This window comes from Caloenas nicobarica, chromosome 2 (genome assembly GCF_036013445.1).
Source record: "Caloenas nicobarica isolate bCalNic1 chromosome 2, bCalNic1.hap1, whole genome shotgun sequence".
Lineage (NCBI taxonomy): Eukaryota > Metazoa > Chordata > Aves > Columbiformes > Columbidae > Caloenas > Caloenas nicobarica.
The window spans coordinates 27,051,563-27,066,536 of record NC_088246.1 but is presented as its reverse complement, the minus strand read 5'-3'; the positions used below and the strand labels follow the sequence as shown (position 1 = coordinate 27,066,536).

The following is a 14,974-nucleotide window of genomic DNA, read 5'->3' as shown; positions in this document are numbered from 1 at the left end:
ATCTTCCAGAAGATTTTATTCTGATTGCATAATGTCAATTATGTAGATTATGAATGTGCAAAAACTAAAATAAATAAACTAAAAATAATCAAAAAAATTTGAACGCTTTTGGAGAGTTCCTAACCTCAGAATGCATTAGTGAAGCACGGAGTCTGTCATCTGAAACCGTCTGGAATCTGTGAGAACTTCTCAGCTAAATTAAGCAACTTTGGGTCTGGCCTCAGGGATAGTATATGAAACATGTAAAGCATCAGCGCCAATACATATTCTTACTAAATCACTGCCATAAAATGATGTTTAATATCTGGAATCATGGTCATATTGCAGTAAAACTGGGCCCTGGTAAGCGCCCCAATCCAACACTTTTCATTCAACCAGTGTGCAACATGCTGACAGCTTAGTTCTGACTGCTTCCCTGATGCTACAAATCAAATCCTCCCTCATCTGTTGCTGATGCTGCAGAACATGCGTTCTGCATGACTTCTTTTCTCCTCCCACTCTCCCTTCCCAGGTCAAGAGCAACTAGGCCTGAAAATCCATGCTTTTGAAAAAGGCTGCTCACAGAACAACAGCAAACCCTGCGCTTCTGAGGGGCCTCTTGCAGGGCAGGAATCTCTTTGCAGCTTTGCAAGTCGCACCTTCAAGCAGAACTGGAGGAAAGCAAACACTATCTTCTGGCACCTCCTGTCACCAAGAGCTGTTGTGCTTTCCAGACCAGGAGAAAACCACACTGACAGTGTACTGAGTCCCAAGGTATCTGCTGAACTGAGATTTCCGTATGTGTTCCTAATGAAAGACCATTAGACCTGACAGGTCCCAAACCAGCATCTTCCCCTGCAGCAACAGCAATGTCCTAAAATGGCCCTTTGTGTGAGAAATAGCTATGCCCTCCTAACCCTAAAATACAGTGAAGGAGTGTGCCATGACTCCACCGATTAAGTTGTGCTGAGGTTTTCAGAGATCAAAGGCCAATCCCATTAAGGAGAGCATAGACTGTTAGTAAACCGAGAGACCAGAAATTAAGGAGGGACTTCACCCATAGCATATGGAGTCACCCACAGCACATGATGTCTCTAAGCACCTTTGCTTACCACAGTAATGCTTCTAAAATTATGTGAATGTGACTAGTTTCATTCTCCCCATCTGCGGCAGCAGGCAGTCTTGACATGGCAGTGGGTATTTATATTATCTTCAGGCACCTAAGCAAAGTGGTCCAGCAATGAAACATGTCACCATGGGCTCTCTGCCCACGAACATAATGACAGGAGATTGCTCCATGCAGCAGTTCAGAGCACCCAGCTTGAACTCCAACTGTGAGGAGGTTTTAGAGGTGGTTGTCCACAAATAATTTTTGGGGACAGTCCAACTAACTTGGGTGCATGACTTGAGAGGGTAAGTAAAGAAGGTGAAGCCAGAGTTTTCTTGGTGGTGCCCAGTGACAGCACAAGAGACAATGGACACAAACTGAAAAAAGGAAATTCCACTTAAACGTAAGAAAAAATGTCTTTACTGTGAGGGTAGTCAAACACTGGAAGAGGTTGATCAGGGAGTTTGTGAAGTCTCTATCCCCTCAGAAACTCAAAACCCAACTGGACATAGCCTGAGAAACCTGCTTAGGGGGACTCTGCTCTGAGCAGTGGGGCATGGACCAGATAATCTCCAGAGGTGCCTTTCCACCTCGGTCATTCTTGGGTGTGTGATTCTGTGATGCCCTTTTCACCTCCCGCCAGCACCCGACGAAGAGCCAAGGGGCTATCTGCATTGGCAGGAGAGCTACTTGAGAGCCTGAAAGCTTCCGTCTGCTTTTTGCTTTCTTTTCTTCTAACTTCAAATGCAGCTAGCAAAATAAGTGAATTAGGAAAACAGAGCAAACCAAAAAGCTTAAGCTTACAAAGAATAACAGCATTCTTGGTTTTGACTTTGATGCAAGGAGGAGCCCTGCTATTAAAATACAGGCTTGGATTACAATTTCCAAAAGATTCAGAATTGCTGTACACCTGCACATGGGTGATATACTGAAAACCAGGTCCCACTCAACTCATACAGTCTTAAAAATACTGGATGCAACAACTATGAGATGTAAGACCTATTTTAAAATCACTAGTAGAATACAATGCTTAAGATGTTTTTGAATGCATTTTTTCAATGCCATACCAATATTGTCACGAAATTACAATCCAGTATTATTTGAAATTTCAGTATGTAATCTATCATGTATCTAGACTTTCTTTAATGTCTGAAAAAAAGGGCAGAATGAATTTAAGCTATATGTTTAGCTATAAAATTTTAAAGAGTTCTACCTATTTTGTTGTGTTAGTTTCCCCAAAGCTCCTACTTTGCTGTTAATTAGAAAATCTGAACTAAGAAATTGTTGGTGAGAAATTACTGCAGATGTTTAAAAATATATGTGTCTAGATAAACTGTTTGTTTTTACGCCTTTCATTCTAGATTGTTATAATCTTGATTTTCTCCACTATAATTTTCACTTTCTGATATTTGTCATACATTTAAAGCGTGTCTCCAAAACAAAATACATCAAGAAAAGAAGATTCAAAGCTACTACTCAGAGATGGAAAAGTACCACTTGCCTCAATAGATGCTTTGCATCTAAGCCACTATTCTGCTGCCATCTGTGCTCTGTTTTGCAGATCGGTTCCACTTTGAAAGGATTGGCAAAAAGAAAATACTTTCCTTGTGCTGCTTGTTTTCTGAAGCACATTACGAGCAAGATGGCTATCAGCTGTTAGGGAGGATTTGTGCCTCTCAACAAGATGCTCACTTATGCTCGTAGAGCAGAATGCCGTGACTTACCACGCATCCTTGTGTTCGGTGCTGGGCTGCTAATCATAAAATAAAAATGCCATAACACATTCAGCTAACAAGGAGTTTGGCACCACCCTTGGAGCACAGCCAGATACTTGGGGCTTGCATTTACACTTCCAAGCAGGCTGACACCTCCGACCTCCAGTCTTCACCAATAAAAAGAGCAACTCTGACCTCCCTGAGAGCAGAGCGCTATCTTTCAGCTGCCTGGCAACCATAACAGCCCTTCTCAAAAGGGCGTGAGTTAAAATACCTTTTTTAAGGTATATTTATAAAAAATCATAGACAAATAATATTTAAAACACATGTATATTTCAAAATTATTTTTAATATCAAGGCTATGCTGCTGAATGTATTTAATAGTGTTCAAAATCCACTTGAATTTTAAATCAGAATGAACAACTCTGATATGCTTTTAATTTTAAGGACATATCACAGGACCAACACCTTGTTGATTCCCATTTTCACAGAATTCCACTAATTAGATCTGCAGTTAAATGTATCCAATCTGTTGAACTTAGTTGGTATATTTAAAGCCTGTCCTTTGATTCAGGTCTCCATTACAGAATACAGTCTTCTGGCAATGTAATGAACCTTGTCATTCTCACAATTTATATGCTATAGCTACAGAAATCTTAGTCTGCAAATTCATGCTGGTTTACCAGGAGGGTCACTGTCAGTAGCAGGCTGGATCTGTGAGGACAGAAGGTCAAATAGAAGCTTCTGCTGAGCCTATGAACTGACACAGATTTACTGTAAGTGCTGGACAGCATGAATGGTCATTTTGAAAGTGCAGTAATAAAAAGCCTGTTGAGGTGGGGGAAGGCACAAGTTGTTTTGTTCTTGTAGCAAACCCTGAAAATTATTTTTAAAAATGGTATTTTCATCTTGGTTTTTATGCCAAGAGTAAGTCTATGTGACAAAATAGAACTGAAATGATCACAAATGTAAAGAAAGAACTTGGCGGGAGAAGTTTTACAAGTTATCAGCTCCTGCAGATGCTTTAAAGGAACTGTAGTACATTAGGACACTTAGATCCAGAGTTCATACAAGAGAAGTTTTCTCATAAACTTCAAAGGGCTTTGGATACGATCACATAAAAGACAAAGTTACATTTATTAGTCAAATCTAGGAAAGACAATGTGTAGCCTTTCAGAGGAGTCAGAGGTAACACGAAGGCTGGAATCTACAATTTTTAGGTCTGATATTATTCAGCTGAAGAAGAAGTGAAAGATTTCGGCAAATTTTCATTTTTGCTTTAGTGCTAAAATTCTGTAACTACTAGCTGGAAGAAGAGTTGGTCCTTCCTTTCCTCTCTACAATTTATTTTGTGCTACAAACAGCAAAATCATTTGAGAAGGGGCTGAGATTTTTGCTATAACTAGGTTGAAACAAGACCTCATTTTATGAGAGTTATCAAATATTTTTCACATCAACAGACAAAATGTCAAAAGTTTTCATGATCCAATTATCTAACTTTTAACACACCAGTTCAGAAAGCATATTATGATTTTTGAATTATTAAAGTAAATAAGTAAAATTTCTGAATTAAAAAAAAAGCAAACCAAAGTGTTCTGCTTATGAAAAATTTAATATAGAATGCTTAGGCTGTTTCAAAATTCCTTGAAAAAAAGAAAAAAAAAAATCTGGATTTTTACCAATATCTTTCCAGTGGCAGCAATTCCCACTTCACAGATTTGAAGAAAATTCCTTAAAAATTAGTTAGTAAAATAGCTACTCAGAGCCTTGTTTTATTTTTTCAGATTAAACATAAAATTGTGAATGGGAATTTTTTGTAATAGGCTAGTGAAGGAGAAAACATCTACATGTTCAAACTGTACCAGTTTAACTATGTTAAACAATTTAACATAGGAGGTATCTCACACAATTTAATTAAATCAAGACGAAATTCTGTGCGAGACAACTGTTTAAGCCGAGCTGGCATTAGTACGTAAGTTGTTTTGTTTTAAGAGGATTAGTGTTTTAGTCCCTAAAATAATTTGATTGTCCAATCAAATATATGCATGATATGCCTGGAAATAGCTACAGAGAAGTAACTACAGCTGGGCTGATAACCTAAATGGTTAAGTGGGGCTTTGTACATTAATATCATTTTGTTCTGGATGCAGCTGGGGCTCAGGTTTCCAAGGCATTTTATGAAGCACCCTGGGAATGTCAATCTTTCCTTCTCCTTTAATTTATAGCATGGAGATGCTTGCTAATGAGAAAAATAATCAAAGATCTGGAGGACTGAACTCTATCCATCCTTCAGGAATGAAAGCATGAAAATCCTTAACGATGCCACAGGCTCAGGCTCACACGCTAAAAGGATTGCCGATGATTCTAATTAATACAGACCATTCTGACTTTGTAACTGGCACACACTGAAAAACACTTCTTACTTTCTAGGTCAGATATACAGACACTTGAAAGCAACTGCCAAAAATCAGTCCCTAAGGTGTCTGCTTATGTTTACAGGCTAAAAAAAAAATAAATTGGCAGGCAGAGGCTTCAGATATCTAGGGCTAAATATACATTGAATATAAATGAGAAGGATCGTAGTTCTTCTTGTGCAGGCACAAAAGGAGGGAAGAGACTGCAAGAAACCTGCCTTCCTCCAGCCTCACATACTGTGACAGCTTTGTATACCGTAACAGGGAGAGACAGGAGGTGTGCAAGCAGCTCAGCGCAGATGCCCATACTGAGCAGCCCACGCTCTGTGGAGGGAAGACTGGCCAGCCCTGGCACTGTCCTGTAAATAGGCTGGAGGTGGAAAGCATGAGAGATTCGTAGCATCGCTTTAAAAAGCAGGAGAGGGCCTAGAGCAAAGATAGCTGAGGCAGCCAGGGTCCCCCGGGCGAGGGGACGGGGTCAACACCATCACTCCTTCACAGATGCCAGCACCAGTCAGGTCAAGAAGGCTTAAGGCACAATTTGGCCAAAAGTGTCACTTTTGGAAACTGTAAGATAGAACACTCGTGCCAAGAGATCTTCACAATGGTGTCATAGTCAATTATAAGGAAAAAAAATTAACAGCTGGGGTGTATATTTCTGCCTTACCAATGAAATGGCAAACATCCTATACCAAGCCCAAAACCACCAAAAGAGTGGCAATGCCAGCATCCCATGGGTTATCCCACTTGCCTCTAGCCACCAAGCAAACCCTTGTCTTGAATCTCCACTGTGGAAGACTCATGTCTGCACTACGTAACAATCTCTAGGGTTGCAATCCTTCTTTTTTTTGAATAAAACACCATTCAAGCGAAGGTCGCCATAAAGTAATTATTTTCCCTCGGTCTTTCCTGCCGCTCCTTTAGAGTCTTTACATTGTTCTGGGGTTCCCTTTGGCTCAGCCCATTTATGAAATACATATGCCACTAAACCAGCCATTTAAAAGCCACTTCGTACACATAAACTGATCTTAAAAAAAAACCACTATTAAAAAAAAAGAGTCTGCTACTAATAACAGCTATGGCTGCTGCTCCTGAGGCAACACAACACAGGCCCACTTGTATTGGTCATATTTGAAGAAGGATCCCTTTCATTTGTGAGGGCAGTAACACAATGAAATGCTGGTGATGCAAAGCTGAGCGGCAGCGATGAAACAGCATTATTGTACAGAACCTGTCAACTACATTTACTTAATGATAAAGTAGCTAAGCCCCAGGCGATAGGGTTATGTCAGCAGTGGTTTTAGCAGATCTTACAGAAACATGGTTTTGTTAACATCTACAGGGATGTTTTCTGCAGCTCAAGATAGGAAATGTACTGCAGGGACTGTAAAAGACAATCTACTACAATAATCCATCCTTGCTGTATAAATGATATACAACCCAGGATCCACCTTCTTCCTTTGCCTTCTTTAACTAATTAAACAGCAAAGCATACATTTAAAAGGGTGAATGGCATTCTGATGCCCTTTCTTCAACTTGTCAATGTGTTATATTACTATACTAGGTAAAAAGCCGTTTAAAAACAAAACAGTGAAAATAAAAGCTGAGTTGCCAAGTCTGATTTTTCAGTCAAAAAGCCTAAAAAGTACACAACCTAAAGACTTCGGTGACATTTAGATACACTCATGAGACATCAGCAGATACTCTTTCTGATTTTAAATATTATATGGTAAGAATACACTTCTTAACTGAGATGCTTCTTTTTTTTTGACTTGACTGAGAGTGAGCGAGATTAAATACAAAACTGTAAAAGGGTAAATATAATAATGACATGCTCTGACTCACTCGATGCCCAGGTGCTCCAGAACTACCTTTTTTCCTTTTGACTGTATATTTGAGAAGCAATAAATGCTTGTGTTTGAATGTCAGACATGAAGAAATGCAGGATTAACACAAGTCTCGTCTCTGCTTAGCTATAGCATTATAAAGCAGAACACCTAATAACTATAGAAAAATTAGTAAATAATATGCGGCAGAGAAAAAGGACTGGAATTACATCTGTTTCTCCCTATATTGGGCCAATACAAACTGAGAGTGGACATCAGCACATCGAAAGAAAACATATCCTAATGTATTTCTTTTTACACTTTATATATGCTTTTATATTAATGGCTCTAAGTGGCCATGGTAGATGGAAGCAACTCAGAATCACATCTGATAAAAACATACGTGAATGCAGACTAATATTGTCAGCAAACTTCAAAACAGGATGAGAGAGAAGATGACATGCTCTTGACTTCCTACACATGAGGACATCCAACCCAGTGTGACAGCTGCTAGTATATTCTCTGGAGTACAACTGGGAGCACATTCAGAGGTCACAGTAACTGCAAGACATAGTGGACAAAAAATCATGCCAACAGCCAAAGCCAAAGGTGGTATTGCTCCACAGAGAAAAGTCCTCCAGCATTACAGACAACTGTTCTATTTCTAGGATTGCTCATGTACCATATTTCATCTAGAAATAAAAAACTGTAGTGATGATGAGGCAACCAGGATTCCAGAGTCTAACTTCTATGGCATATTATTGTTACAAAAAATGGCATATTACAGCTACAAAACCTCTGATTTCCCTTTATTTTTTCATTTCTTTGCTATCTAATGCTATGCTCAAACTCATTCTCACTGGAACTTTCATTAAATATTTACAGCTTCATCTAAATAAGGACTGACCCTGCTTTACTGCAAGTAAACTTCACACACTGAAGGCAGCTAACCAATTTCAGTGCATCAAACACATCTCAAAAACCGTGACATCAAAGGAATAATAACATAACTCGGGTAAGAAACATTTAAAATAAGTATTATGTAGTGCCCTAATCCAGCTAAGAACAATAACTATAGAATGAGTAGCTGCAGCCAGACATAACCACCCAAACCAATGGACTATGAAAGAAATAGTATGAAATAATCCACCTTGCATCATTTTACAGCAGATAAAACACCACATTGAAGTAATCATTCTCTGAAAGAAGTTACCAGAAGACAAAGAATATTTCCTGTCATCTTTGTCTTTATGGGAGCCCACAAAATAATCAGGCATCTAAATGTATGGGCACCAAAATATGCAAATTCAAAAGTAAAAGACCACAGATGAAGCTGTTGCAAAAAGAAAGGCAACTATTAATCTTTACACATCCAAGACAGCTGAGCCTGGTGCAGTTTACTGAGCAGATGGAAGGTGGGAAACCTTATACGCAGCCTAATGGGATTCTCAAGTTCCAGTACAAAATGCGCACATGGAAGTGCCGCACACGTGAGACTTTGCTGCACACACACTCACACAACCCAGCTCAACAATAAGTGGGATGCTACTGTGCAAACCTACCACTGCAGGGTAATAAAGCTTGCTGGGAAGAGACAGAAGCAGTGAAGGATACATGGTGAAAATGGTGACATTTATGAATGTCTAAGGTATGTTGAGTAGTAAAACATGCCTCTCCATGGGCACTGTTTTACAACAGTTGTGCTATGACAGCATCTTCTCTGGCACCCTAAGGTAGCAAAAGTTCAGGCTACCTGGTAGGGAGGGCTGAGAGGTATATAGTTATCATGAAGAAGCTCCATATTGATACCCTAGTGGAGGCAAATGTGTATTTCACACCATGCTACAGCACAAAAGCTCTTGACAAGTGTCTTTAACTCAGTCCCTTTCTTCAAAACATGTACTGAAATCTAGTTAGCTGAAATCTACATTTCAGTTATGCATGTCTGTATAAGCTGACCATCAGCAACAAGACACTGGGTATAAATGTCCCAAACCAAAATACTTATCCTGACAGAGCCAAGCATACTATATTCCAAGGAGAATCTTCATGGGATCCTTCCAAACTGCCTTTGTGGAAAATGAGTCATGTCTGAGCACATCATAACAGAAAGCCCTGTGAGCCAATAACCTATCTGTCCAGAGTTACGTATCCATTCTGGATGCCATCTCATTTTCCTGTCCTTTCTGCGTAGCACAAGCAACACTGCCATCAGAGAAGTGGAGCGGGGTGTGCAAAGCAACGTGGAGATAGGCAAGTTGCTCACCGTGCAACAACGGAGCTCTAATGGATTATTCAGAGCAGCCTGACAACTAAGAGCAGCACATATCCAGCCTGTTTCTGAAGTGCACGGTTATGGTAAAATCTTCCAGAATCAAAGTATAATGCATCTCTGTCTGCACAGAATTGATCCCCAAGACCACAAAACAAACAAACAAACAAGTTGGCTCTCTGTCCAAGTGAATGCACTCAAACGTAACTGTCAGTAGTCTCTAGCACTGTTATGCATCTAACATCTGCTCATTCTTACAGTTGCTGTCACAGCTCAGGGAGAAGCTGGAAAGCCTAGTGTTACCCCTTGTGACAAGGCTATGAGAAATAGCAACCTGGTACTAAAGATCAAGCAGAAAACAAACAAACAAACCCAACACAAAAAACACAAAACAAACAAACAACAACAAAAGAAGACAAAACAAACAAACAAACATAAAAACCAGACTACACAGGTTCCATAATTTAGTGATGTTACACAGTCTGCCCTGCACCTTCTTTTAATAAGCTTAATGGCATCACGGAAGGGGCAACGTTGCTCTAGCTATTGTGCTGGAGATAAAGGACAATGGTTCTGCAGGATAACAGCACTACTAGTCTATAAATGGTATAGCAAAGGGGACCATTGTGACCACTTAACTTTTCTTCCTGTGCCACAAAAATGATGTATGACTTTTCTGAATGAATTATTGTTTGACCTGTTATTTGCCTGTTGAGCAGGCACATTATCCTGAATGAGAAATGTCCAGTGATAGAAGATCAAATAGAGTCTTTAAGTAAATTACTTCAGTGATTTATCTCACCATTACAATTTTACGAAGTTTTTCTTGTTTTATATTTGTCCCACTTCAATACCAATTGCTGCTGTTACACATTGCTTGCTGGAGCCCTTTTGCTCCCCATATAACTATTACACTCGGTGAGCAGGTTAGCAGTTAGTTTTCATCTTGCAAAGTAAGGTACAGTGATGTCTGTGGTTCCAGGATAACAACTACTTACTACTGTCCAAACTCTCACCAATTTATGAGTTGCACTCCTGAAAAGCACATGTTAGAAACCTGCATTTCTGGCTATACTATGTTCGCCATTCTGTAAGAAATCATGTGCTTGCCAATCAAAACGTACCTCAGATGTACTTGATGATGTTGGGACCAATAGGTTAAGTTTGACAATTACCAGAAGTGCCAATAACTCACAGTAACCCAGCATAGCTTTGCACAAGAAACTGCTGCCTCAAATGGCAATGTACAAAGAACTCTTGCTTTCTTCAAAGCTTTCAACAGGGCCTCTCTCCTGTACTGAACCAAAATCTATGACTTCACAGCTTTTTTTTGAATATCTGTATCTTCCCCTGGAGGACACTTCAGCAACAAATAACCAGACTGCATGCAGGATTTCTGCCAGCCTGTGTGAGCTTGTTATTTCTGCAGCAGTGTTAGCAGCAGCAACAACAGCCGAGCCGTGATCTCTGAGACTGAGGCATTAGCAGCTTTGGAACTAATCTGCTCTCCTCTAATGCCTGTGCTCAGTCTACCGTTGTATAGCAAATTTGCAGCAGAATGGGGAAAAGGGGAGGATGTTACAAGCACGATGGCATGAGAAGGGATCCAGCAAAAGTGCTCTCTCTATCATAGAGAGCAAAACGGAAGGATAGGTTAAAATGAAGCAGAATAACCTTCCTTATACAGATAAACAGGCATTCATATATGCAGTAGTCAAAGTAAGTCAGAAATATGGTTTAGGTATTTCTCAGAGAGAAAAGAGCAGAAGTGGTTCCATCCTTTTTACCACTGTGATGACAGGCCTATCAACATTTTGCTCTCCAGGTTTGACTGCTCTATCATACCTACATGCTCGAGTGCACTCGTTCACACACCCACACACTGAGCACATCTACTTGCACCCAGTGACTCACTATTTGCCACCTAGTACTATCCGCAGATTACAGAGATTCCCCAGGGCCTGGACCAGACATCACCAAATTTCCATCAGCACAAAGCAATCACTCCAGGCAAACACCTGCCAGTGGCCTTCCTGGCACACGACACAGCCCTTTCCATACCAGAGAGGATGGCCCGCAAACTGGTGGACCACAAAAAGGCCTTGGGATTCCCACTGAATTCCTAGTATAGCCACGACAAGCCAGAAAGTGGATCCAAAATGAAAACCCACAATGCAGTACATCACGAGCTTTGAAGAAGGGGACAAACACCATTCTCCTCTGTGAGGGCACTGGTCACCTGCCCTCCTTGCTTGTTGCTGACAGAGACTCAAAGTGCCAGCGTAGGTCACAGTAAAATAAATTCTTCCAAGGGCATTTCACTATTTTAACAGTAAAAAGTTACACCGTTAGGGTTTAGAAGAAAAACAGGAATTTAGAAGTCTCCAGCCAGTGTTGTCATAGCTGCATGTAGGACTGTGGGAAATAACTTGAACAGCAGGCTATACTTTGCTTAAAAAAAAAAAAAAAAAAATTCTGCTAAAAGTACATTGATTTGCTAAAGTCTGCTACATTTATTTATGAATGAAGCATTACACTATTTTCTGTGGTTTGAACTGCTGTATCTTACAGGCGAGGGCTTTCCTATTTAGCACCCTCCATTTCTTGTAGAGCGTAGACCTGGGAGAAGGGTGGAGCAGATTTCAGCAGCAGCTGTGCAACCTCCACATCACAACGGATGGTGGCTGCATCTGCCTGAATGGGGACACAATATCATTTCACCTTACAGAAGTGTGATTTTTCTAAGCAGAAGGCCGGTGTGGTATGAAATCGGGTGACCTGAAGCTTAGTGACATTAGTGTTGATGTCTGTAGAGGTGCGGTGTCTACCCCTGACAACTGTTAACTGCAGAGAGCAATCACTGTGTTTTCAAGTGATTAGCAGAGTCATGGCTCACAGATTTGGATGAGCTGACAGCTCAGCTTTATGTTGAATTAGTTTGATATAAAAAGAGCTATTGGGACCCAGGTTTTACATTTCTCAAAATATACAGTATAGTTGCTTGGACCTCTTCTTACTTGAACATATGCTCATTTACCAGCAGCATCCTCCTTCCTTTTCCAGGAAAATTGCAACTCCAGAGTAGCAATTATTCAGTGATTGCCACTTGCATTTCCTACTTCAGCCACATAAACAAAGACAAGAAGGTTGCCCTTGTGCCCATCCCTTATACACACCCACCACTCCTTTCCAAGAAGAAAGCTGCTTCCCTCCCATTCTGCACAAAACTCTGACTCCCACAATCTCCAAGGCAGATTTGCCAGCGGGTCCCAGGGTGTGTCAGCCTGTTTCTCTACAAGCTCTTCCCTGCCGCTACCCGTGGCACGCACTATGATGAGCAGCCACACAAGAATCTGTGGTAGCCTGGCCTTAGACCCGGGAGGACTTCAAACGGGACTGGTTATGTGAACAAAGATAATGCACATGAGTAACAGGTTCTACCACTCGGCACTTCCCTCTGTTTTTAGTGCATATCCACACAGAATTAATAGCTTTCTGTGGGCCATTCTAGAAGCGTAAATTCAGCTCTTGCTTCCGATACAAGGTATGGGGCTCATAGCTTAAGAGCCGCTTGCTGCATGCATTTATTTACCTCACATCTGAGACCAGTCTTACTGGATGGTAACACACAGTGGATAATGCAGAAACAAAAGCACACATTAGATATGGCACGTTCTCATTTACAGAAGCAAAGGTAAAAATGGGAAAGAACAAAGTGAAAAAACACATTTATTCAATGCTACCATCGACTCTGTGTCTTACCTTCCTAGGGGTCCCAGATCTCCTGAGTCCTGGCTGCCTGCATCACTGGGTGTGCTCACTGATTTCGAAGAGGGAGACATAGGGGTTGGGACTAAATAATGAAAATAACAGGTATCCCATGTTAACACATGCAGCGACTGCACTGATGAAGAGCAGTGTCAGACAAAACCAATGGACCAAAATGATAGTGGATGAATGAGTAGGAGAGTTTGAAATGGTGAAAGCAAATAAGGAAGGAAAGAAAAAGAAAAGGAAGAGAGTCAAGTGAATTTTAAGTCTTTTGTAAGTGTTAAAACTGACATGAATTTAGACAGGACTGAAAGCCCAATGGGAATCTACAGCTAATCAGTGGAGGAGATATCTATGGAAATAAAATGGTACTTGTTTTCTTGTGTATAGCTTAAAGTTGACTTGCAAAAGATTTTAGAAGTATGAAGAAATATCAGGGGCTTGTCTTGTCAAAAAACTAAGTGAACTCTTCTGATAAAGTCAAGTAGGCAATAGAGCAAGCATACTTTTCAAAATCTGAATTTAAATCAAAAGCCAGTGTCCATTAGATATGGTCTATGGCTGCAGTGTGGATATAACATCAAAAATAAAAGCTAAATAAGGAAATCCAGCTAAGTTAAAATCATTTCCCAAAGATGGTGAGAATACATATTAGTTTGTTCAGTGATCATGTTTTCTTAAGTCATTTAGGTCATATAAATTTTCAGTTTTGGGTGGGACATGATTTCAACGCTCAAGGAAAAATTTCCCTTGGTTCAGATGCTATTTGCCCAAGTTCTAAACATGATTGACTGCTTGGCTTGCCAGGGCTTTTGAAGCATATTTCATGCAAAGGCAGTTTTGTTTCCTGAAACAGGAAAGGGAGTTCATAGCTCAAGGTCAGCCTGAGTTAAAGCTCTTCAGCAAGGAAATAATAAATTAAAAGGTAAAAAAATCCTGATTTCTTTTAAAATGGTTTCTCAAAAATATTTAAAATGCAGAGATGGCTCCAGTCAAGATTTAATGCAAGTACTCTTCAAAGAAGCCACATTGAATAAAACACAAAAAGGAGTTTTGATGCAAGAGCAATGCTTCCCATTTGGTTTAAATCATGTGCGTTTCCTTTTATAGATTTAGCAGAGTAAAACTTTAAACTATTTTGTTATGCTCTATAATGTATAATGACAGACCTGTCAAGAGACTTGGATTTTCCATGTGGTCAAACATTTCATGCAGATTCTCACTAGAAACTGCCACAGAAATGACTGCAGCATGAAAAGTGAATTCATCTTCATGACAGGGCTTTGGCAGGTTACAGGTATGTCGTGGCTCTTTATGTATTCCATATTCACAATGAGATCTGGGTATCATATGTGTATGTGAAGGCAGAATTAAAGCCTCCTTTGTATATTAATTGTGAGTGTATATACAGAGAATGAAAGAGGACTAAATACTTTTGTTTAACTAAGATGAATCATCTTATATGTGAATTTTTATGTTCTTTTGATAATATCAAACACAAAATAATTAATTAAGAATTGATAATTTGCAACACGAATATATGTGTTTAGTTAATAATATGATAATGAAATATATCATCATTTACAGATAAAAACGAGTATTTAAATGCTAGAACATTAAAATGTATCTGATTTAATAACATTATGATATAATTTACAAAACATATTTTATGATGCATAAAATAACCTAACCATTACTGGTCAGACTATCATTCCGAGAAGTGGTATTTAAAAGCTTCAGTCATTATATCATAACTAGGAAGGAAGGAAGGAAATTTCTCACTTTAGGGCCACCCAATAAGTGAGACAGAACTTAATCAAGGTAACCAATATTCAGATACTATGAACTTTGCACATGTATTTTTAATCTGAGGACTTCAGATTCTAGAA

The 14,974-nt window shown here is 39.7% G+C and overlaps 1 protein-coding gene across 1 annotated transcript in view; it reads right to left on the bottom strand.

Moving 5' to 3' along the window:
* The window catches only part of DYNC1I1 (dynein cytoplasmic 1 intermediate chain 1), a 189,979-nt gene that overhangs the window by 155,564 nt on the left and 19,441 nt on the right, over positions 1–14,974 (bottom strand). The window contains exon 4 of the mRNA XM_065627742.1: positions 13,077–13,167. Within this exon, the coding sequence (XP_065483814.1) occupies positions 13,077–13,167 (91 nt within the window). The remainder of the gene's footprint in view (positions 1–13,076; positions 13,168–14,974) is intronic.